Source organism: Hylobates moloch, unplaced genomic scaffold (genome assembly GCF_009828535.3).
Source record: "Hylobates moloch isolate HMO894 unplaced genomic scaffold, HMol_V3 SCAFFOLD_24, whole genome shotgun sequence".
Taxonomy (NCBI): domain Eukaryota; kingdom Metazoa; phylum Chordata; class Mammalia; order Primates; family Hylobatidae; genus Hylobates; species Hylobates moloch.
The window spans coordinates 16,400,759-16,427,383 of record NW_026652299.1 but is presented as its reverse complement, the minus strand read 5'-3'; the positions used below and the strand labels follow the sequence as shown (position 1 = coordinate 16,427,383).

Sequence of the window (26,625 nt, the reverse complement as noted above, 5' to 3'; positions counted from 1 at the left end):
ACATAAAAGGAAGTGAGATACAGCAAGCCATTTAAACTCACCAAGTGCTTATAAAATGACAGAGGGGAACTGGGTGATCTCCAAAGTCTTTTAGCTTTAACAACTGATCATTCAATGTGCTAATGGTTGACAACTGAGTATGTTGCCTTCTCCAAATCATATTTGTATTTATAGTTTCTTCTTAATGTAACCCTGTAAAGTGAATGATGTAAGGCATTTTGGATAAAAGATGTTCTGGTTGAGTAATACTTCTGCTGTCTGTCTCAAGTCAAACCAGGTAGCTGGTTACCTATACCCTGACTTCTCATCCCTGAACTACATTTGCATTAGTTCATTTCTGTTTGTCGTTACTCAGGTATTTAATACATTTTATAAAAGCAAAATTATATTTTTGCTGAAGCTTCACTTAACTTATTTTGAACACAGTCATGACATTTCAAATATAAAATATGGGTCTAGAAATGAATAACTAACCAAAATTTGCATTCTGCAAAATTATAGTGTGAAAATGACACCTTCACAGAATCAAAACATTATGGAAAAATATATAGCATTCCACAGACTAACTTAAAATGCCAGGAAGTGACTTGAGCTGAGTTAGAGTCTATGGAACCATAGTGCTTTCAAGGTAAAGTAAAGAAATAACATAAAACTTCTGGAATGGAACCTGAAAGAAAATGCCTTTTGAGAAGCATATTAATCTTGAAATGGCTTTCTCCAGAAAACAGAACATGTCCTCCACAATCATTAAGCATTTCACAGAGATGAATTTTTTTATGAAACGGGGTAGGCATTAAATAAGAAAGAGACAGGTATACCATCTCTTTCTGTTGTCATATGACAAGTTCTAGTCAGGAAACAAAAAAAAGAAATGCTTACTGACCACGTAGGTTGTTCCAGACTCCAAAAGATAAATGCAGGTAAGTATGTTTGTTTTATGTGGGCGAATTTTTGGCATTTACAGTCTGCAAGAATTACGATTAAGGGCTTCCCACCAATACCTAGCATCATGAAAAAAAAGACCTATGATAGGAACAAAATGAATATTTAGAAATGACATGCCAGGAACCATGGTTTTTGGCTATAAGGAACTGAAACTCTGAATCAAGATTGTTTAATAAAAAAAGAAATGTTTTACAACATGAATAAAAGGAATTCAGAGTCTAGGAAGGCTCCTGGATTGGTCAACTCTTGTATTCCTTGCACCTCTTCACTGTGCCATTAAAAAGCTTGCCTCATCTAAACCCGATACCCACCATGGTCAGAAGACAGCTACCAGAGGCAGGTAGGACAACATGCTTCTTTGTTCATATTCAGCTTAAGATGCTTATCTTGTCCTCCATACTTGAAATAAAGCCTTTCTTCAGCATGCTTGGCACAAGACCAACCCTAGACCAATAACAGTTGTCTGAAGAATACTATGTGTTAACTGGCTTAGAATGACCAGAATCCACCAGGGAAAAAGGATACAAAGTCAACTTCCCCAGAGTCCTATAGATATGTATATATACCTGAAGTAAATCAGAAATCTGTTTGGAAGGAAGATGGGGTAGGCAACTAACAGTGTTTACTACATTTGCTACTGTTGATTTCCTAGTGGAGGGAAGGGCTATTAATTTGTGGCACTGTAGCAAAATCATTATAGTCATTTCCATGCACTGTTAAAAAAATCACTTGGTAAAGACTAAAGAGTCATTACTTTGGCCAAACTAGCATCTAAATGGATTTATAGTTTAATCAAAACTGACATTAGCAAATTAATTATGCTCCCAGTTACCAGAAAAACAACTATGAACTTTGTGTCACAGAACTCTCTCAGTCCAAGTCACAAAACTATATTAACTTAAAATTCTTAATGGAAAGTAGCCAAATTATACTAGTTTTTCTTTCTTTTATACAGAAGTAGTAAAATAAATGTAACAGTGTCAGTTATGTAAGACCTCCTCTTAGTACTTCACTTAATGTAAGAAGAATCCCTGTTTTGCTCATGATTTTTAATGTCGATATGAAGAAACCAAATTTTGAGCTGGGAAAGATTATCCAAATCACTTAGTTCAGCCATTTTATTCCAGAAGCTCCAAATCTAAACTATAAGAAATGCTTCTCCAAGATGATTGTGCTGTGTATTTTTTAATACTATGTCAATTTTCAGAGCAATTTTAAGTTATATCTGAGTAACCTCATTAGTTTGACAACATTTGTGAATTTAGCAGATGAATGATGTTATTCATGTGAAGAAGTTACATGGATCTAGCATACAAAAAAAACCCAGATCCAGTATTCAATAATTCAATAAACATTGGATATCATGTGCCAGGTGCCGTGTTAGCCTTTGGGAATAGAATACTGGAAAAAACAAATGTTCTGCCCTCAAAGAGCTTCTAGCTAGTAACTCACTCCAATGAGGAATACAATGCAGGTCAAGTTCCCTATCAAACTGATCACTTGCCACTGCAAACTGGTCTCTTGTTATAAATCTCCAGTCAGCTGGGTAATCACACTATGCTGAACAGTTAAATTAACAGCATGCAAAGTGGACTCCACAGTGCTGCGTGGCTTCTGTAGAGAAGTCTCAGAGACCGTTACTTGGGTCAGGGGCATCAGAGGCTACCATGTTGATAATTTCAAGACATCCAGGGAAAATCAGTGCGTGTGTTTTACACATATACGTTTTAAAAAATACAAAAGATAACACAATTTTCTGTAATTTCCTTTTCTTTCAACACTGTATCTTGGAAACGAGTTGCATCAAGATGACACAGTATTCCACTGTATGGAGGTACAATAATTTACAGTAAGTTCTCTACAACTAGTTGTTATCCAATCATGTATTTACTAAACATGCAATTTAAATTTTGCATACATGTGCATATGTGTGTATGTGTATATCTATATGTTGTATATTTAATAAATATGTGAATAACACATGTATAAGAACATACATGAACAATTACATACAATAGTATATATGAACAAGTGTAAGATAAACTTATATTTTAATTGCTAGAATAAGTGTATGGGCTTTTCAATGTTTGGTAGGTATAGTGAAATTTCTATCAATAGATGGTATAGGCCAGGCAGGGTGGCTCATGACTGTAATTCCAGCACTTAAGGATGCTGAGGTGGGAGGATCGCTCAAGCCCAGAGTTCCAGACAAGGCTGGGCAACATAGTGAGACCCTGTCTCTACAAAAAAAATTTTTGTTGCCGGGTGTGGTGGCTCACACCTGTAATCCCAGCACTTTGGGAGGCCAGGGCGGGCAGATCACCCGAGGTCAGGAGTTCGAGAACAGCTTCGCCAATGTGGTGAAACCCGTCTCTACTAAAAATACAAAAATTAGCTGGGTGTGGTGGTGCATGCCTGTAATCCCAGCTACTTGGGAGGCTGAGGCAGGAGAATCGCTTGAACCCGGGAGGCAGAGGTTGCAGTGAACGTGCTATTGCACTCCAGCCTGGGTGACACAGCAAGACTCTGTCTCAAAAAACAAAAACAAAACAAAAAACAAACAAACAAAGAATTAGCCAGACAGGATAGTGCATCCCTGTAGTCCCAGCTACCAGGGAGACTGAGGTGGGAGGATCACTTGAGCCAAGGCAGTTGAGGCTGTACTGAGCCATGATTGTGCCACTGCACTCCAACCTGGGTGACAAGAAAGACCCTGTATCAAAAAAAAACCCAAAACAGATGGTGTAGCCATAACATTCCTTTCAACAATGTAAGACAGTTTGTTTCTTCATATGCTCATTGATATACTGTTTTGTTAAATGTTATAATTTTTATAACTAAAGTAGGTAAAAATTTGTTTTATTGTAGTTTCAATTTAAATTCCTCTTATCAATTAGATTTATGCAGTTAAAACCTATTTGTATTTCCTTTTCTATCAATTATTTGTTTACGTTTTTTGCACATTTTTTCACTCACTGAAATTAGCCTTCTCTTTAATTAGCAACACATAAATAATGTTTCCTTAATTAGAAATTTCTTTTTACTTTACATATATATTTTCTAGAATGGTGACACCTTTTAAATTCTTATGCAATCACATATATTCCTTTTTATGACTTCCCTAAAACAAAGCTATAAAAGAATTCTTCTATGTTTTATTTAGGGTTTTATTTAATAATGTTTAAATATTTTATTCATCTGGAATTTATTGTTGTGTAAGAAAAGGGGAAAGAATCCCTGTCCCTTTTTTTTTCTTTTTTTTTTTTTAAGACAGAGTCTTGCTCTTGTCGCCCAGGCTGGAGGGCAATGGCTCGATTTCAGCTCACTACAACCTCCACCTCCTGGGTTCTAGTGATTCTCCTGCCTCAGCCTCCTGAGTAGCTGGGATTACAGGTGCCCACCGCCACGCCCAGCTAATTTTTATATTTTTATTAGAGATGGGGTTTCACCATGTTGGCTAAACTGGTCTCGAACTCCTGACCTCAGGTGATCTACCTGGCTCGGCCTCTCAAAGTGCTGGGATTATAGGCATGAGCTACCGTGCCCAACCCCCTTTTATTAATACTCTAGCTTTTCATAACTTTCTTGGCAATTGTTGCTTATTTATTTTTTCAAATAATATTTAGAATCAATTTTCTGGATCTACAAGAAAAATATTCTTATATGAATATATTGTATCTATGAATAAATTCAGAAAAAAGTAAAATCTTGGCCAGGTGTGGTGGCTTATGCCTGTAATCCCAGCAACTTGGGAGGCCGAGGCAGGCAGATCATGAGGTCAGCAGTTCAAGACCAGCATGGCCAACATGGTGAAACCATGTATTTTTTGTATTTTGTAAAAATACAAAAATTAGCCGGGTGTGGTGGCATGCGCCTATAATCCCAGCTACTCGGGAGGCTGAGGCAGGAGAATTGCTTGAACCTGGGAGGTGGGGGTTGCAATGAGCCAGGACCGCACCACTGCACCCCAGGCTGGTCAATACAGTGAGATTCTGTCTCAAAAAAAAAAGTAAAATCTTTATAATACCAAGTCTTTTCACCAAATAGGAGTATGTCTTTTTATTTATCTTTTTATATGTCCTTTAGTAATATTTTTGAGTCTTATATCTTTTATTTTCATTGTATTTTAGAAATATTTATTATTTGTGTAGAGAAAAACAACTATTTATTTATTTATTTTATTTATTTATTTATTTTGAGACGGAGTCTTGCTCTGCTGCCCAGGCTTGAGTGCAGTGGTGCTATCTCGGCTCACTGCAAGCTCCACCTCCCAGGTTCACGCCATTCTCCTGCCTCAGCCTCCCGAGTAGCTGGGACTACAGGTGCCCACCAACACACCTGGCTAATTTTTCTTCTTCTTGTTTTTTTTAGTACAGACGGAGTTTCATCGTGTTAGCCAGGATGGTCTCGATCTCTGGACCTCATGATCTGTTGTGGGAAGTCAGGGATCCCGAACAGAGGGACCGGCTAAAGCCACAGCAGAAGAACATAAATTGTGAAGATTTCATGGACATTTATCACTTCCCCAATCAATACTCTTATAATTTCCTATCGCTGTCTTTACTTTAATCTCTTAATCCCATCATCTTCGTAAACTGAGGAGGCATGTCCTCTCAGGATCCTGTGATGATTGTGTTATCTGCACAAATTGTTTGTAGAGCATGTGTGTTTGAACAATATGAAATCTGGGCACCTTGAAAAAAGAACAGGACAACAGCGATGTTCAGGGAACAAGGGAGATAACCATTAGGTCTGACTGCCTGGGAGCTGGGCAGGACAGAGCTGTATTTCTTGTATTGCTGAAAACAGGTAAGAGAAATATCGCTGAATTCTTTCCCCAGTAAGAAATATTAATAATTAACAGCCCTGGGAAAATAATGCATTCCCGGGGGTGGGGGGGACCTCTAAAATGGCCGCTCTGGGAGTGTCTGCCTTATGCAGTTGTAGATAGGGATGAAACATGCCCTGGTCTCCTGCAGCGCCCCCAGGATTACTAGGATTAGAAATTCCAGCCTGGCAAATTCTAGTCAGACTGGTTCTCTGCTCTGGAACCCTGTTAAGATGTTTATCAAAGACAATGGGTGCACAGTGGGACATGAACTTCATCAGCAATTCTAGTTTCACCCTGGCCTTATGACCTTGCCCTACCCATTTGCCTTGTGATATTTTATTGCCCTTGAAGCATGGGATCTCTGTGACCCACACCCTATTCGTACACTCCCTCCCCTTTGAAAATCGCTAATAAAAACTTCCTGGTTTTATGGCTCAGGGGGCATCACGGAACCTGCCAACATGTGATGTCTCCCCCGGACACCCAGCTTTAAAATTTCTCTCTTTTGTATGCTTTCCGTTTATTTCTCAGACGAGCCGACACTTAGGGAAAATAGAAAAGAACCTACACTGAAATATTGGAGGCTGGTTCACCCAGTAGTGATCTGCCCACCTTGGCCTCCCAAAGTGTGATCTGCCCACCTCGGCCTCCCAAGTGCTGGGATTATAGGCACAAGTCACTACGCCCGGCCGACAACTGACTTTTTAATAGTAACTTTGTGCTAGGATATCTTAATCTATTCTTGTTTTGAACATGTTTCAGCTGATTCTCAGTCTTCCAAATAAATAACATCAGCTGTAAACAATGGTAATTTTTTCTTTCTTGAAAATGTTTACCTCTTCTAATAGAGATGGGGTCTCACTATGTTGCCTAGGCTAGTGTCAAACTCCTGGGATCAAGTGACTGTCCTATCTTGGCCTCCCAAAGTGCTGGGATTACAGGCGTGAGTCACTGTGCCCGTCTTCTTTTTTTTTTTTTTTTTAAGTAAAAAAATTTTTTCCTGACAAAATTAGCCTCATATCCTCTTATTTTTCTTTTGAGTAATTGAATTATCAGTTCTCCAGAGTACAGGTAAGCTGTAGTAATAGTGAACATTCTTTCCCGGATTTTAGTGTTTCATGTGGTAGTGTTTTGGGATTGAAAGACACCCATAAACATATATACACATATATATGTAAAGACACACATACACATATATACCCTAAATTTATTAAAAACTCTAATCAAGGGTAAATGTTGGCTGGGCATGGTAGCTCACGCCTGTAATTCCAGCACTTTGGGAGGCTGAGGTGGGCGGATCACCTGAGCTCAGGAATTCGAGACCAGCCTGGCCAATATGGCGAAACCCTGTCTCTACTAAAAATACAAAAAAAAATTGGCAGGGCATGGCAGCTGTAGTCCCAGCTACTTGGAAGCTGAGGCAGGAGAACTGCTTGTGCCCAGGAGGCAGAGGTTGCAGTGAGCTGTGACTGTGCCACTGCACTCCAGCCTGGGGAACAGAGTGAGACTCTGTCTCCAAAAAAAAAAAAAAAAAAAACAACACAGAGGGTAAATGCTATATTTTACCTAAGGACTTCCAGCACATATAGAGATGATGAGGTTTCTCTTTGTCATTATTAATATGGTGAATTATATTTATGTCTTTCTTAATATTCAACTTTCCTTGAATTCCTAATGTGAATGCCATTTGCATATAATCACTATATTAGGGTTTTTTTTTTTTTTTTTTTTTTTGAGATGGCGTCTCGCTCTGTCGCCCAGGCTGGAGCTATATTAGGTTTTTAATGAGTTTCTGAATTTCTTTAGTCTATTAATATTGAGTATTTCTGCATTTGTAGTCTCGTTTTCATTTTTTGTGCTATCTTGTCGGATTTTGGTATTAAGTGTTAGACTGACTTCATAGAAACAATTTAGAAGAATTCTATCTTTGTACTTTGGAGCCCTTTAAAAAGCATCAGAAAACCATGACCATGTGGTGTTATTTAAAGGAATTATAAAAAAAAATGCATTGGCACCAATCACAGACAAACACAGAGCCAAATCATGAGTGAACTCCCATTCACAATTGCTTCAAAGAGAATAAAATACCTAGGAATCCAACTTACAAAGGATGTGAAGGACCTCTTCAAGGAGAACTACAAACCACTGCTCAATGAAATAAAAGAAGATACAAACAAATGGAAGAACATTCCATGCTCATGGGTTGGAAGAATCAATATCGTGAAAATGGCCATACTGCCCAAGGCAATTTATAGATTCAATGCCATCCCCATCAAGCTACCAATGGCTTTCTTCACAGAATTGGAAAAAACTACTTTAAAGTTCATATGGAACCAAAAAAGAGCCCGCATTGCCAAGTCAATCCTAAGCCAAAAGAACAAAGCTGGAGGCATCATGCTACCTCAGTTCAAACTATACTACAAGGCTACAGTAACCAAAACAGAATGGTACTGGTATCACAACAGAGACGAAGATCAATGGAACAGAACAGAGCCCTCAGAAATAATGCCGCATATCTACAACTACCTGATCTTTGACAAACCTGACAAAAACAAGAAATGGGGAAAGGATTCCCTATTTAATAAATGGTGCTGGGAAAACTGGCTAGCCATATGTAGAAAGCTGAAACTGGATCCCTTCCTTACACCTTATACAAAAATTCATTCAAGATGGATTAAAGACTTACATGTTAGACCTAAAACCATTAAAATCCTACAAGAAAACCTAGGCAATACCATTCAGGACACAGGTGTGGGCAAGGACTTCATGTCTAAAACACCAAAAGCAATGGCAACAAAAGCCAAAATTGACAAATGGGATCTAATTAAACTAAAGAGCTTCTGCACAGCAAAAGAAACTACCATCAGAGTGAACAGGCAACCTACAGAATGGGAGAAAATGTTTGCAACCTACTCATCTGACAAAGGGCTAATATCCAGAATCTACAATGAACTCAAACAAATTTACAAGAAAAAAACAAACAACCCCATCAAAAAGTGGGCGAAGGACATGAACAGACACTTCTCAAAAGAAGACATTTATGCAGCCAAAAAACACAAGAAAAAATGCTCATCCTCACTGGCCATCAGAGAAATGCAAATCAAAACCACAGTGAGATACCATCTCACACCAGTTAAAATGGCCATCATTAAAAAGTCAGGAAACAACAGGTGCTGGAGAGGATGTGGAGAAATAGGAACACTTTTACACTGTTGGTGGGACTGTAAACTAGTTCAACCATTGTGGAAGTCAGTGTGGCGATTCCTCAGGGATCTAGAACTAGAAATACCATTTGACCCAGCCATCCCATTACTGGGTATATACCCAAAGGATTATAAATCATGCTGCTATAAAGACACATGCACACGTATGTTTATTGCGGCACTATTCACAATAGCAAAGAGTTGGAACAAACCCAAATGTCCAACAACGATAGACTGGATTAAGAAAATGTGGCACATATACACCATGGAATACTATGCAGCCATAAAAAATGATGAGTTCATGTCCTTTGTAGGGACATGGATGAAACTGGAAAACATCATTCTCAGTAAACTATCACAAGGACAAAAAACCAAACACCGCATGTTCTCACTCATAGGTGGGAATTGAACAATGAGAACTCATGGACACAGGAAGGGGAACATCACACTCCAGAGACTGTTGTGGGGTTGGGGGAGGGGGGAGGGACAGCATTAGGAGATAAACCTAATGCTAAATGATGAGTTAATGGGTGCAGCAAAAACAACATGGCACATGGATACATATGTAACAAACCTGCACATTGTGCACATGTACCCTAAAACCTAAAGTATAATAAATAAATAAATAAATAAATAAATAAATAAATAAATGCATTGGGAAACAAAACATGAGAGATTCATATCACATATAAAGAGATTATTTTTGTAATATATAAAGATTTTCAGCATATCAAGACAAAAGCCAATACATTTAGTAGACAGAAGGGCAAACAGCACACATAGACAACTGACAGAAAAAAAGTACAAATTACCTATATGTGTGAAAAAATAATGCTCAAATGCATTTAATGACATAATGGGCAAATGTCACAAGCTACTATCAGTTCACATTGGCAAGAATAAAATAAGTTACATTTCACTATGTTTGAAAAGTATGGAAAAAGAAACAATCCGACACAAGGCTGGTGGATATAAAAAGCTATACCTTCCGTAGAGTATGATTTGGAAGAATCTAATAATAAAAAAATGCACATGCCCTTTAAACTAGCAATTTTACTTCTATAACTTTATCTTAGATTTTTCCCCTATGCATATGGCATGAAATACTAAAATAGCTAACAATTATCAAGTACTCCCTATGTATCCACTGTTCAAGCACTTTAGAAATATTAGTTAATATAAGTCTCATAATAACTCTCCAAGGCAGGCATAATAATTTGCCATTTTTTTTGAGCTGAAGAAACTAAGGTATGAGGAGATAAAGTTACTTTTCTAAAATGAAGCATTCGGCAATAGTAGACGTGAAAATAAAACACAGGTGGTCTAGCTCTAAATTTCCATGCTCTTCAGAACTATAAAATACTACCTCTCAATATGTGCAAAGATATTCATTGCTGCGTTGTATGCACAGCTATATACTACAAATGTCCAAGAAGAGTAGACTGCATATATAAATTCTAAACAGTAGAATAGATGCAGCATTTAAAATGAGTAACAGGCTGGGCGTGGTGGCTCAAGCCTGTAATCCCAGCACTTCGGGAGGCCAAAGCATGCAAATCACCTGAGGTCAGGAGTTCGAGGCCAGCCTGGCCAACATGGTGAAACTTCATCTCTAGTAAAAATAACAAAAATTAGCCGGGCATGGTTGCACATGCCTGTAATCTCAGCTACTCAGGAGGCTGAGGCAGGAGAATTGCTTGAACATTGGAAGCGGAGGTTGCAGCGAGCCACGATTGTACCACTGCACTCCATCCAGCCTGGGTAACGGAGCGAGACTCCGTCTGAAAAAAAAATGATAAAATAAAATAAAATGAGTATCAAAGCTCTTTGAGTAACTGATATGGAAAGATCTATAATACATACTAGATGAAGAAAGCAAACTGCAGAATAATGCACAAATTGTGCTATATATGTTGAAATAAAATGAAATAATATTATACACATATAATCATACATGCTTATTCACCCAAAGGGTATCTTCATAAGGATACACAAGAAAGTGCCAACACTGGTTACATGGGAAGGGAAATGGTTTGCTGAGAGACAAGAGTGGAAGAAACACTTACTTTTTACTTTCGTATAATGTACATGTAAATCTAGCCAATAAAAATAAATAATTTCAAAAATAAAAAGTAGAAAGTAAAAAACAAAAACAAAGGAAAACTTTGCCATTATCTATTACTTTTATTTACTTTACATATAGGTCATCCACCTATATGTATAATAATCCACCAATTATTTCATAGCTACCACAAATTTGTAAAACACTGGAATAAAGAATGATTAATAACCTGAGGTCAGGAGTTCAAGACCAGCCTGACGAACATGGTGAAACCCCATCTCTATTAAAAATACAAAAAAATTAGCCGGGCATGGTGGCGCATGCCTGTAATCCCAGCTACTCAGGAGGCTAAGGCAGAAGAATCAATTGAACCCAGGAGGCAGAGATTGTAGTGAGCCAAGATGGTACCACTGCACTCCAGCCTGGGCGATGGGAGTGAGACTGTCTCAAAAAGAAAAAAAGAATGATTAATAAAGCAATGTTCACAGTAAATATGTGAGGAAAAAGTTTACGGAAAATAGTTTATGTTACCTGATGCGTGCGTTACAGTATCTTTTTGCATAGTCGGTCCATCTTCCAAATTTTTGTGGAAAGAGAGCTTCAATCTGCATAAAAAGCTATAATAATACAAGTGTTTGTAGTATGTTGTAATATTTTCAAGTAAATTATTATTACAATGATAAAACCATTTAACAAAATAGAAGGAAGTATAAAAGAAAATCCAACTCTTTCTTCCTCAAATCCCCTCACTACTATTCATCAGGGATAACCGTTACCTGTTTAATAAATATACATTTATACATTTTTCTATGTTGATATAAGCATATGTTTATGCTTTTATTCACATAAGGAGGATCATATCATATATATTGTTACACTAGAATTTTGTCCCATAAAACATGTCTCAGACACTTAAATTACATGTGTCTATTTTTATTTAGTTTTAAAACCTTTTATAGACAATATAATAATAATGCACTGCTTAAAAACTGAATAGCAACCCATTATGATGTAGACGTACTGTAAAAGATTTAAACGGACTCCTGATATTGGACATATAGGCTATTTCTAGCTTTTTTTTTTTTTTTTTTTTGAGACAGAGTCTCGCTCTGTTGCCCAGGCTGGAGTGAAGTGGCATGATCTTGGTTCACTGCAAGCTCCCCCTCCAGGGTTCACGCCATTCTCTCACCTCAGCCTCCCGAGTAGCTGGGACTACAGATGCCCACCACCACGCCCGGCTAATTTTGTTTTTGTATTTTTAGTAGAGACGGGGTTTCACCTTGTTAGACAGGATGGTCTCGATCTCCTGACCTCGTGATACACCCACCTCGGCCTCCCAAAGTACTGGGATTACAGGCATGAGCCACCACACCCAGCCTATTTCTAGCTTTTATGAAGTTACTAATATTAACAACTTCATATAACTGTGTGTCTGTATATATATATATATGAATATATAGGTATACTACATATATTTATATCTGTATCTATTAATCATCTATCCATCCATCCATCCATTCATTCATTCATCCATCCATTTGCATTTCTATTAGAGGTGATGTAGGATTATATTTAGAAATGGAATAGCTGATTCTAAGGTATATGCTGTTTTAAAGTTTGATGTTACCATGTTGCCCAGTAAGAAGATTATCCCAATTTACACTCCCATCAATAGTATCATTAAATCTTTTCATTTTTACAGCTCTGATAGCCTGCACACAGGACTGTCTACTTGTTATTTTAATATATTTTTAAAAACCAACAGCTTTATTGTGACATGTAATTCATATACTATTCAAACTTTGAAAGAACATAATTCAGTGGCTTTCAATAGATTCACATAGTTGTGCACCAATTATGACTAATTCTATAATATTTTTATCACCCCCCAAAAAACCTCCACACCCATTAGTGGTCACTGCCTATTTCTCCTCTTTTCCAGTCCTGCCAACTACTAACCCACTTTCTGTCTCTATGAATTTGCCTATTCTGGGCATTTCATATAAATAGAATCATACAATATGTAGCCTTTTGTATCTGGTTTATTTCACCCAGCATAGTGCTTTCAAAGTTAATTCATGTATAGTATTTTCATTCCTCTTTAGGTCCAAATAATTCCATTGTACGGCTGTATCACATTTGTTTATACATTCATCAACTGATGAACATTTACTTGTTTCTACTTTTTGAATATCATGAATAATGCTACTATGTAACTATATGCATGAATATATAATTTTTGGTGAGAATTTGTTTTCAGTTCTCTTTTTTTTTTTTTTTGAGACAGAGTCTCGCTCAGTCGCCCAGGCTGGAGTGCAGTGGCGCGATCTCAGCTCACTGCAAGCTCTGCCTCTTGGGTTCACGCCATTCTCTTGCCTCAGCCTCCCGAGTAGCTGGGACTACAGGCGCCCACCACCGCACCCGGCTAATATTTTGTATTTTTTAGTAGAGACGGGGTTTCACCTTGGTCTTGATCTCCTGACCTTGTGATCCGCCCACCTCGGCCTCCCAAAGTGCTGGGATCACAGGCGTAAACCACTGCGCCCGGCCTATTTTCAGTTCTCTTGGGTATATACCTAAGAATAAAATTGTTGGGTCATACAGTAACGTTTTAAGTAACTCCTAAGTTTTTCTAAAGTGACTTCAGTGCTTTATATCCGTTTAATACAACAACATATTCAGAAATAACCAATGGGCCAAAGAAGAAATCACAAAGGAAATTAGAGAACACTTTGAGATAAAGGAAATTTAGAACACAATACACCAAAACATGAGTTGCAGCAAAAATAGTGCTTAGAGGGAAATTAATAGTTGCATATGACTATGTTAAACAAGAAGAACTCAAATCAATAACCTAATTTTTCACCTTAACACACTGGAAAAGTAAGAGCAAACAACCCACAGCAAATAGAAGGAAGGTCACAATAAAGGTAAGAGTGGAAATAGACTGGGTGCGGTGGCTCAAACCTGTAATCCCAGCACTTTGGGAGGCTAAGACGAGCAGATCACTTGAGGCCAGGAGTTTGAGACCAGCCTGGCCAATATGGTAAAATCCCGTCTCTACTAAAAATACAAAAATGTGCCAGGCGTGGTGGCATGCGCCTGCAATCTGAGCTACTCGGGAGGCTGAGGCGGAAGAATTGCTTGAATCTGGGAGGTGGAGGTTGCTGTGAGCCAAGATCATGCCACTGCACTCTAGCCTGGGCAACAGAGTGAGACTCTGTCTCAATAAAAAAGAAAAAAGAAAAGAAAAGAAAGAAAAACAAAATTAGAGAACTCACACTTCCTAATTTCAAAACTCCTAATTTAGAATTTCTAATTTTATATTCTTTTTCTTAGAAAAAAAATCCCAAACACAAATTGTACAATCATCAGGACCCACAAAATTGGTATTTACCCTTGCTTTGAATAGTGGCTACCACAGGTGAAGAGTGAAAAGTACTGACATGTGATCAAAGTAGGATGTAAGAGCCACTGTTGTACTGTTAATGTTCTGTTTCTTATGCTCGATAATAAGTAGATGAGTATTCATTTTATTATCATTTGAAACGTATGTATCTTTTGTATACTCTCTTTTATTTTTGAGACAGAGTCTCACTCTGTCGCCCAGGCTGGAGTGCAATGGTGAGATCTCAGCTCACTGCAACCTCTGCCTCCTGGGTTCAAGTGATTCTCCTGCCTCAGCCTCCCGGGTAGCTAAACTACAGGTACAGGCCACCATGCCCAGCTAATTTTTGTATTTTTAGTAAAGATGGGGTTTCACCATGTTGGCCAGGCTGGTCTTGAACTCCTGGCCTCAAGTGATCCACTCACCTCGGCTTCCCAGTGCTTGGATTACAGGCATGAGCTACTGAGTCCAGCCGACTTGCTGGACTCAGTAGGACTGAGTATCTTGAAGGATACGTTTCATGATTTTTTTTAAGGATATCATCACCCCTATTATTCATTGACATAATTTGCGGACATAATGTCAATTACTTGGAGCTACAGCACTGTCAGTGGGTATCCAAGAGTAAAAACTATAAAAAGTAAAATTAAGCATTTTATCATCACTATCTATGTACTTTTATATGTATCTCACAAGATTTCCAGGATAGAACTGAAAAGCAGAGCTTAGGTAATACTGTTAGACAGGGCAATGATAACAGCTGTCACCCAGGCTTGGCTCAAAAGTTAATATAATATTGGCTAATATGTTGAGTGCTTACTATGTGACAAGGCACAGGGTGAGGAACTTTCAAAGCAGTATTACCTTTAATTCTCCCAGCAACCCTACAGGACAATCCATGTTTTTCTAAGATTCAGTGTTCATTAGTAAACAGAGCTTCCTTAAACAACCCTAAACCTTACAGACATTTCTTCCATCATGTCTTCTTCCTAACCCTTTAACCACTCCACGAACTACCCATTTCTTACAGTAGCAAAAGCTAAATGGGGTATCAAACACATGACTTATTCTTTCATTCTAAGCAGATACCTTATCTGGTCTGCACATAAGCTTTAGTTTCTCTTTACTTTCCCAAATGTGACTCTTAAAGCAAAAGAAGAACAGAGAGAAGTTCTGAAATGCGGTGAAAAGAAATAAGGTAGATTCAATCCCAATCCTAAGAAGCTTATAATGTAAAATAGATAGGATAAATGAAGATTAAGACCATAGAAGAACCTCAGGAACACATTGTGAAGAATATTATAAAGTTGTACTAAATATGGAAGCCTTATAATAAAGGTAAAAGCTATGTTTTATACATACCTACAAGCTTGGCTAAGGCTTAAATATAAATAGATTAAAACAGCCATGATAAAACATACGAACTATCTAGAAATTCCCAATGTACTCCTCTAGCATTTGAGGCATCTAATTTGAAATTAAAAATTGCAAAATAGGTGGTTGATTCAATACCCCTCCCACCCCCCTTCTCTTCTTTCAAGTTCAAAGTATAAGGATTGTAATACCTCTTCAGGCCTTCCTAAAGCTGGTGTTCCTGTAAGAAGAATGGCTCGTCTGGCTTTCTGTACTATTGGCAATAAAATCCTGCTGCGAGTTGCATTTCTGGATTTCATGTAGTGTGATTCATCCACTATAACTACTTTGAAGTTCTGATTATTCAGTGCATCTATCAAAGTCTCTGCATCTGCGGTTAAGAGACCATAACCCAGAACTGTCACTTTACTGGTCGATATTCTCCTAGAAAAGAAAATCCATGTACTTAAAAAATATCTCAGTAATGACGTTATCATAAACAATACAACTCTCTTGGGAAAAAATACAGAGGAGAAGAAAAAAGAATAGAAGAAAAATAAAAGGAGATGGTACTACTACTCAAACTCTTAAGATTTCACAATCCTCAAATGTAATAAACCAGGATCCAAAATTTACAGTTTTGGTTAACCAAAACCAAAATTTTAGTTAAATGTTCTTTGAAAAATTTTGACATCCAGCAAGCCACATTACTTTCTGACAATATTTGCTTCTATGCACCTAGGATCATGCATAAAATGGATACTTAAATATTAGTTGACTCTTCAATGAAACTTTCACACAAATAGGATAGCAGTTTTTCAATCCAGATGCTACCGGTATTTTGAGCAGGACTAAGTGAAGCTCTGCGGTGCACTGAACAGGCCCTCTTGCTCAAAATACCAGTAGCAGAACAGACTTATAGGGCTGTTCAGTGCATTGCAGAGCTTCATTTCCTGGTCCTACCCATTAAAGGACAGTGGAGTCCGAGTCACTGTGACAACAAAAGGTTCCTGGACCTGAGGTGATAAAATGTGAAGTGTGGTTAGAAGCGGGTACCACCTCACATCAAGAACCACTGAGCTAAAATGATCCCTGATCTTTAGATTTCTATAATTCATACATCTGTAATATTCTGTATCTTGCTGTCAATAAATTATTTATTTACATATTTATGTCTGTTACCATATCATGAGATTGGTAAGGGCAGGGAATGTGTCTTATTCATCTTTTACTAGTATTCATACACAGTGCTATGATCCCAAATAAAGTTTATAGAATGAAATAATTAGACAAATAAATTCATTAATACTAAGACATATCACTTTTGCATTTTCTATATCATCAGAAAAAAATACAGGACAGAGCCAGTCTTCTGCAGTTCTCTATCCTCTAACAGAAAAGGTAGAGTTCCTAAGCAGCCAGAACCACTATGGCTACTGCATTTTAAGCCCTGGATTAATCTACTTAATACAGAGACCTATAATTTTTAGTTTTTTTTTTTTTTTTTTTTTTTTGAGACAGAATCTCGCTCTGTTGCCCAGGCTGGAGTACAGTGGCACGATCTTGACTCACTGCAAGCTCTGCCTCCTGGGTTAATGCCATTCTCCTGTCTCAGCCTCCCAAGTAGCTGGGACTACAGGTGCCTGTCACCATGCCTGGCTAATTATTTGTATTTTTAGTAGAGATGGGGTTTCACCATTTTAGCCAGGATGGTCTCAATCTTCTGACCTCGTGATCCACCCACCCGCCCTGGCCTCCCAAAGTGCTGGGATTACAGGTGTGAGCCACCGCGCCTAGCTGAGACCTATAATTTTCTCACTGTATTCAAACACCAGAAGAGCCTGAAGAAGAAAAGTAATAGGTTATTTAATATTACTAACTAACTTAGGTATACTGAGAGCAATAAATAGGAGACTGGCTTCAAAGGCCACTGCAGCAGTCTGTAGCTTCTATCCTACCATGTCTTGACTAGTAAACAGTCCAGGAATAACCGATATAAGCCAGAAGGAAAGTATATGTATTTGTGGTGGACATATTGGTATACACCTAAACCTGTTTCTTTAAGTACCTGGAAGACACTGGGTAGTTTTTCTGTCCTTAACTAACATCCTCCAGGAAACTTATACTCTTGAGTTGTAGTCCTATCTAACATATCCCAAATACTATTTAAATAAAAATATTATCCACCATTTAACTGCAAGAGTGTATTTTCAAAATAATGTAAAAACTAGATGCCCTAGTGGCTATAAAAGATGATAGAAGAGTCATTTTAAGAAAATTTAAACGTGAACATTTAAATAAGGTTTATCAGCCAGGTGCAGTGGCTCACGCCTGTAATCCCAGCACTTTGGGAGGCTGAGGTGGGTGGATCACCTGAGATCAGGAGTTTGAGACCAGCCTGAACAACACGGTGAAACCCCGTCTCTGCTAAAAATTTAAAAAGTCAGCCAGGTGTGGTGGTGGTGCCTGTAATCCCAGCTACTCAGGAGGCTGAGGTAGGAGAATCCCTTGAACCCAGGACGCAGAGGTTGCAGTGAGCCGACATGGTGCCACTGCATTCCAGCCTGGGCAACAGAGTGACACTCCATCTCCAAAAAAAAAAAATTAATTAATTAATTAAATTATTAAATAAATAAGGTATATCAAGCAGATGATGGTTATGGAGGCCTTAAAAAAATTCTACATTCTCTATATTTGTAAGTCTTTTCAATTTCATTCAGTTTTATTGGAGAGGAGATTTATTTATAATAATTAGGATAAGATAGCAGTTTTTCCATTTTAACCATGTAAATAGAGTCCAGATTTTCTAGGGCCCATAAAGATATATTCTACTGAATTAGCATTTCAAGGTTGAAAGTGAAAAGGCCCTCCATACATTTTGTGTTTCCTCCTTCCACATTCATAAGACAAATTTATTTTTAAATATACCTTTTATGTTAACAGCCTTAGAGAATACAGTACAGTAAAATAATACCAAAATTTAAAAATCTAAGTATTAACAGATATTTATTTCAGTAGATGTACTGTACTGCTTTTTATGTAAGGTTCAGAAACAGATAACTTTGAACCTCCAGAGACATAATTTGTATGAATCACCTACACATTCCATGTAATAACTCATCAATACTCAAACTGATTGTCTTATTCTAAATGCTAGAAAGCAAAACGAGGAAAAAAATACTAACAACACTATAACAGATTTTAGAGTGAGAGCTTCAAATAAACACAAAGCAAATATTTTCAAAATATAAAATATTAAAATTATAAATCAGGAAAATCAAACTTACTAATGAGTCACGCACAAAACTTGCATATTAATTAACAAATTGGAAAGCAAAATCTACTAAAGTTGCTGATAATAAATGATCACAAAGCTTCAAGTCAATCAATGAAAAGTTGTGAGATTTATTTTTGAACCTTATGATGGTTTCAAATATGTTTAAGGTATATATAAAGTAAATATACTACATATATCTTTAAAAGTATATGTATTTTACATTTACTTTAAAAATATACCATAAGGGAACTTAGAAATAAAATATACTGTTGGGTTTTAGATAAATAATTCTTATTTTAAAATGTAAAATAAAATTCTCCATACTACTTACTCCACTTCTAAATTATGATCTACAGGTGATATTGCATTCTAAAACATGAATATATACCAGGTACACACAAGGAAGACTTTTCTCCTTAAATATTAAATAGTTGTTCTTACCTAACATCAGTTTTATTCTGAATAACATTGATTTCTTCTGGACTTAGCTCTGGGATCCATTTCTCGATTTCTTCTGTCCAGGGGTACCTCAGAGACGAAGGGACCACTATTAACAGAGGCCATTCCTCTTTATAGAAGTAAGTAATTCCAATTGCCTGGATTGTCTTTCCTAGACCCATCTAAATTAAAAAATAAATAAATGTTAATTAAGAATAAAGCCTAAAATATTTTAAAAGAAAATATTTATCAAACATTTTATTTAAGAGTATTATTAGTTGGGTGTGATGGCTCATAAATGTAATCCCAGCACTTTGGGAGGCTGACGTAGGTGGATTGCTTGAGCCCAGGACTTCGAGACCAGCCTGGCCAACATGGTGAAACCTTGTCTCTATAAAAAAAGGTACAAAAAATTAGCTGGGCGTGGTAGGACACACCTGTAGTTCCAGCTACTCAGAGGCTGAAGTGGGAGGATTGCTTGAACCCAGGAGGTTGATGCTACAGTGAGCTTAGACTGAACCACTACACTCCAGCCTGGGTAACAGAGTAAGGCTGTCTAAAAAAAAAATGTATTATCAAAATAATTTTCCAATGTAAAATTAGTTGGATGATACAGTTAATAAAAAGTTTGAGATTATAAGGACCTGTAAAATTCATTAAGCAAATCATATTATGTTCAAACTATTCATGATTGAACTTAAAGAGAAAAAATTACTCCTAAGGTTAAGTATTAGTTATGTTGATTTTATATAATTAGTTTTATAAAATGTATGTAACCATTTATAGTCTCTCCTCTTAGACAATAGTAAATGTCTTAACAGCACAAAACCATGTTATTTCAAAAGTAGAGTAAGTCCTGAATGACGCACATTTTACAAAACAAGCAGACATAGAGAAGTTAAATTATTTAAATCACAGCTGGCTGATGCAAAACTCATATGAGATCCCAGGTCTCAGGTGTCTTCCCACTTGATTTGTATCCACACTGTCACAATGTCTGACGTCTAAGCTGTTCCAATTTAAATAGTAGTCACTTAGTGAATATTTATAGTGTTTTTGTTCAAAATAGCCAGAAACTGGATATAACTTAAATGTACTTCACCTGTGCATGAATAATCAAATGATGTCATATTCATACAATGGAGTACTATTCAGTAATAAAAAAAAGAATGAACTCATGCTCTACACAACGTGAATAGATCTAAAACGCATTTTGGTAAGCGAAAGAAGCCAGATTCAAAATCTACATACTATGTGATTCCATTTATATGTCTCATTCTGGAAAGTAAAACAAAAGGGAGCCATAGCAGATCTGTGGTTGCCAGGGCTGGAGGTGAGGGAGGGGAATAGCATGAGGGAACTTTTGGGAATGGAGTCGGTCTATACCTTGATGTTAGTGGCTGTTACATAACCGTATGCATTTTTTAGAACTCATAGAATTGTACACTAAAAATGGGTGAATTTACATAAAAGTGTGAATTATACCTTAATAATCCTTACTTTTTTAGTAGTTACTATGGCAAACAATGGGAAAGAGAGACTAAATGACAGGCCCTGTTTACCAGACTATACAAAGAGAAAAAAGAAAAATGCAGAAACTGAAAACAAAGAGTTTAAAAATGAATTTTAAATGCTGAGCAAAACTAAAGAAATGAGAAAAGAGCAGATTTTGGACTTTAAGCAAGTTTCCATTGAGAAAACTTTATTATTTTGTTTATGTACTTTTCTTTTAACTGCTCCTGTTAACAACAAAAAAGCAATCTTAGAATTCATGCAAAGTTATATTTATACATTCGTTGGGTAATAACTAGTATGTTTCCGTGTCTTCAAAGCCCTCCAATTTTCATACCTGAAGCCACTCAAACATCACTGGATTCTGGGAACAACTTGGTTCCAATACAGCAGAACTTTAACAATCACAGATCTTTTTTTTTTTTTTAAGACGTAGTTTCGCTCCTGTTGCCCAGGCTGGAGTGCAACAGCGCGATCTCGGCTCACAGCAACCTCCGCCTCTGGAGTAGCTGAGGTGGCATGTGCCACCACGCCTGGCTAATTTTATATTTTTAGTAGAGACGGGGTTTCTCCATGTTGGTCAGGCTGGTCTCAAACTCCCAACCTCAGGTGATCCGCCCACCTCAGCCTCCCAAAGTGCTGGGATTGCAGGCCTGAGCCACCGTGCCCAGCCAACAATTACAGATCTTTACCTGGCTAGAGTTATTCAGTGTGCCACTTCCCGCCTCAACAACTCTGCCAAAAACAGACTTCCAGGAACTTAGGCTTGGCCCTGTTTTTTGTGTGTGGACAATACCACTAACTTTGTGCTATGGTTAGGGGTCTTTGGTTTTGTTTCCTGCCATAGTTTCATAACACATTTTCTTAATTTCAGTTTATCTGGAAATAGGATCTGTTTTCCTTCCCTGATTTTCTGGAAAGCAGAATTCTTTCTCTGCAACCCAGATTCTATCACTAGAACCTCAGCTTCTTGCTGCTAAGTTTACTTGGTGCCAGTCACCTGTCTATGTATACATTTGCACTTCATGTATGACTAACAGTGTTTTGTGTTGGCTTGCCAGACAACTCTCTCCCAAAGACCACCACTCCTCAAAATTTCCTAATCTTCTCTACTGAGATCAGGTATGTAAGCCTTCAATAGGATACGTAGAATTGGGACTTGAAACAATAGGTAGAATTAAAAAAACCAACAAAATTTCAGTTAGATAGAAGGAATAAGGTGAAGAGATACATTGTCCAACAGGGTAACTATAGTTAATAACAACATACTACATTCTTAAAAATTGCAAAGAGAGTTGATTTTAAGTGTTCCCATCACAAAAAAGCATGTGAAGTAATGCATATGTTAATTAGCTCAATGTAGCCATTCTACAATGTATACATATTTCAAAACAACATAATGTACACCATAAATATATATAATTTTTATTTGTCAAATAAATATTTTTAAAGAAAAAATAAGAAAAATAAGTTTTAGGTTGATGACAGGCGAAGAAAAGGGAAACTAGCATAAGTATGGGTAAGAATAAGAAGAATCCTGATATGTTGGGAACTTAATTTGATTAGAAGTTGGAATATTTTTGTCTTCTAGTTCTCTAATTCTGTATTCTTGTATCAATTAAATCTACTAGAATTAACTCCAGATGTTATTTTTCAGTTCTAAAATGTCCATTAGAATCTGTTTTTGTTGTTGTTGTTCTAACATGTTAAAAATTCTTGGGGTTTTGTTTGTTTGCTTGTTTTTTTAGATAGGGTCTTGCTGTGGCTGGAGGGCAGTGGCGTAATCGTGGCTCACTGCAGCCTCGATCTGGGCTCAAGCAATCCTCCTAGCTCAGTCCCCTGGGTAGCCAGGACTCCAGGCATGTGCCACCAGGCCCAGCTATTTTTTTTGGTACTATTTGGCCAGGCTGGTCTTGAACTCCTGAGCTCAAGCGATCCACCTGCCTTAGCCTTCCAAAGTGCTGGGATTACAGGCGAGGGCCACCATGCCCGGCCTAATAGATTACATTCTATTAATTACATTTTTTACAATCTATTACATTCTTTTTAATAGATTACATTCTCCTTTGAAACGTCTTTTTGTCCAACTTTTTGCTGATTTTCTTGATGTTGTTGTTGTTTTATATTTGAGACAGTCTTGCTCTGTCACCAAGGATGGAATGTAGTGGCATGATCTTGGCTCACTGCAGCCACCTCTACCTTCTGGGTTCAAGTGATTCTCGTGCCTTAGCCTCCTCAGTACCTGGGGACTACAGGTGAGTGCCACCATGCCAGGCTAATTTTTGTTATTTTTAGTAGAGACAGGGTTATTTTTTTTTTTTCTTGAAATGGAGTCTTGCTCTGTCACCCAGGCTGGAGTGCAGTGGCACGATCTCGGCTCATTGCAACGTCTGCCTCCTGGGTTCAAGAGATTCTCCTGCCTCAGCCTCCCAAGTAGCTGGGATTACAGTAGCATGCCACCACTCCCGGGTAACTTTTGTATTTTTAGTAGAGACGGGGTTTCGCCATATTGGCCAGGCTGGTCTCAAACTCCTGACCTCAGGTGATCCACCCGCCTCAGCCTCCCAAAGTGCTTGGATTACAGGCATAAGCCACTGCACCTTGCCAAGACAGGGTTTCGCCATGTTGACCAGGTTGTTCTCAAACTCCTGACCTCAAGTGATCTGCCTTCCTCGGCCTCCCAAAGTGCTGGGATTGCAGGTGTGTGCCACCGTGCCCAGCCAAAAATTAAGTTATTTTAAAGTCTCTCTCTGATAACAACATCTGATCTCGTGTAGGCTCTATTTCCTTTTCCTTTTGGTACCAGTTTTTCAGGATCCCTCATACTTTCTGATTTAACACCAGATATCATGAGTAAAAAATTCATAGAAGCTTTGGATAGTATTATCTTCTCCCAAGAGGGGTTAGGTTAAGTTTTCTTAGGGAAGGCAAATTGAGTAACGGCAAATACCTCATTCCTTTTAAGACTTGGTTTTAGGCTTTTAAAGGGCAAGTTTACTCAGTGTTGCCCTTATTCCCAGCGCCTGTATTTATTATAGAAGATGGCCCTCCTGGGGGTCAACAGAAGCCAAGGCAAGATATTTGTAAACAATCTCTCACCTCAACAAGGCTCAACCCCATCTCTGTCTACTTAGTATCACAATACTGTCAAAATCTTGGCTTAGTTTTTATCTTCCCAACTCTATATTTCTTCTGGGTTTCTTGGGATCCCATTCTGTGCATGTATAGTTTAGGAAATAGCCAAAGACTTAAGGCTAATGTGTATGCAGATTTTCTTTATAATTCTCTCAAGTTTCCTCCTCTCTGAGATTTTTACCTTCGTATCTACATGCACAGTGCATAGTTTGGGAAGTAGACAGAATAGTCTCTGAGAGAAACAAGTAGAAGCAGCCTGTTTGACTTATGTTGCTTAAGGCTTAAAGAAGATAAATGATTGAATATTCGGTGATGAATTTAGGCAGCTGAAAAGGAAAAAACAAATTATGGGAGCTAATAATGTATTATTTTTGTTAGGTTTTCAAAATTCTAAACATTGTCTTCCTGTTCCCAGCTACCATATCATACTCTTTCCTAATAACCTAAAAAAGTACGACTGCCATTTAAGAACTATTAAACATAAAACGTTAAGTACCAATTAAGAAATATGAAGTCATTTTAAAAAGAAAAAATAGTTTCTCAAGTCAAACAGTCTTCAGTATAACTCATGGAAGGATTGGTCTTACAAAGCTGATGTGTTGAATATAAGAATAAGCAATGGAAGCAAACAGAAGGATAAAATAAAGAGTCTCACTCCATTTTTTGATGTTTACATGCAAGCCCGCTTACCCTTCTGCCCCAATTGTGTACAAGCAGATACGAAAGTGTGGGTGCTATTTCCTTTGGCACTGGTGGGAAATACAAGCTATGCAAGCCCTGGCCCACATGGTAAGAACCCTCACCTTAACCCCACCCCATAAGCCCAATAACAGACTATGCCTGTCTCTTCTCCTTGTTTTTTTTTTCAAGTCATTTTTATATCTACTTAGGAGCCTGCCCTCCTCATCCCAGAAAGACTTGTTATGTCAGTAATAAACCCTTTCATACCCTCTTCATGTCTGGGTAGCATCATCAGCCTAGACATCCAAATGAAATTTTCAGTGGAAAGGTCCATAGCATCTCTTCAGGGTGACCAAGATAAAGGGAAAGCCATCTTTCAATATACGTTAATAAACTGGCATTGTGATTTTTATAAAAGAGTTTCCTTGAGCTTTGTTAGCTAGAGTAAAACATCTCAGAATTTGATCGACTTGCTATCACTGAAAATAATAAATTTCTTGGTTGGGTACAGTAGCTCACATCTGTAATCCCAACATTTTGGGAGGCTGAGGCAGGAGGACTGCTTGAGGCCAGGAGTTCAAGACCAGTTTGGCCAACAGAGTGAGATTCTGTCTCTATAAAAAAATTTAGTAATTCCCAGGTGTGGTGGCATGTGCCTACAGTCCAACTAATGGGGAAGCTGAAGTAGGAGGACTGCTTGAGTCCAGAAGGTTGAAGTGTGCCATTACCACGTCACTGCACTCCAGCCTGGGTGACAGAATGAGACGCTGAAAAAAAAAAGGAAACAAAGAAAAGAAAGAAAAAGAAAAAAAAGAAAAGAAAAAAGAAAAGAAAAGAAAGGAAGAAAAGAGAAGAAAATTTCTTAATCTACCCATTTCCTAATCTACTTGAAGATCATACCCTATGGTATTAGGACTGACACTGACACTCAGTTTTTGTCCAGCTATCTTTCCTCGTAACAACCCCCAACTTCTTATTCAGCATCCCTTTAGTTTAAAGATTATGTAGTGAAATGACTAAAAGTGATTCTCAGAAATTAGAAAGATATTTATCAATACAAAGTGAAACATTTGGGTACTATTTTTCTTAGGTATTTGTTTTTGGTTGTTCATTTTTGGGCCATGGTGAAGTAGGAAATAAAGTTTGATGGAACAAACTAGAAAAATACATAGTTCTAAATTAGAAAATAAAAGTATATTGGCATAATCTCATATTCCCATTAAAGAATGGAATAATACATAGAATGACTCAGCTCTAAATAAAATTTGAAAAGGACTACCTTTTAAAATAAACTTTTAAGGCCAGGCGCAGTTGCTCACACCTGTAATCCCAGCACTATGGGAGGCTGAGGTGGGTGGATCACCTGAGGTCAGGAGTTTGAGACTAGCCTGGCCAAAATGATGAAACCCCGTCTCTACGAAAAATAAAAAAAAAATTAGCCCGGATAGTGGCGCACACCTGTAGTCCCAGCTACTCGGGAGACTGAGGCAGGAGAATTGCTTGAACAGGGGAGGCGGAGGTTGCAGTGAGCTGAGATCATGCGTTTGTACTCCAGCCTGGGCGACAAGAGTGAAACTCCATCTCAAAAATAAAGAAATGAATAAGTAGATAAAACAAAATAAACTTTGGCTGGGCACGGTGGCTCATGCCTGTATCCCAGCACTTTGGGAGGCCGAGGTGGGCGGATCACGAGGTCAGGAGATCGAGACCATCCTGGCTAACACGGTGAAACCCCATCTCCCCTAAAAATGCAAAAAATTAGCCAAGCGTGGTGGTGAGCGCCTGTAGTCCCAGCTACTT

General features: G+C 37.8%; 1 protein-coding gene across 3 annotated transcripts in view; it reads right to left on the bottom strand.

Moving 5' to 3' along the window:
• The window catches only part of ZRANB3 (zinc finger RANBP2-type containing 3), a 284,470-nt gene that overhangs the window by 134,244 nt on the left and 123,601 nt on the right, over nt 1–26,625 (bottom strand). For 2 of the 3 annotated variants that reach the window (XM_058434353.1, XM_032145808.2), the window contains exons 4-6: nt 19,501–19,679; nt 15,995–16,226; nt 11,573–11,658 (exon numbers count right to left, since the gene is read on the bottom strand). In XM_058434353.1, the coding sequence (XP_058290336.1) occupies nt 11,573–11,658; nt 15,995–16,226; nt 19,501–19,679 (497 nt within the window). Of the gene's footprint in view, nt 1–11,572; nt 11,659–15,994; nt 16,227–19,500; nt 19,680–26,625 lie in introns of those variants that run through there. The other variant, XM_058434355.1, reaches the window with a different exon arrangement.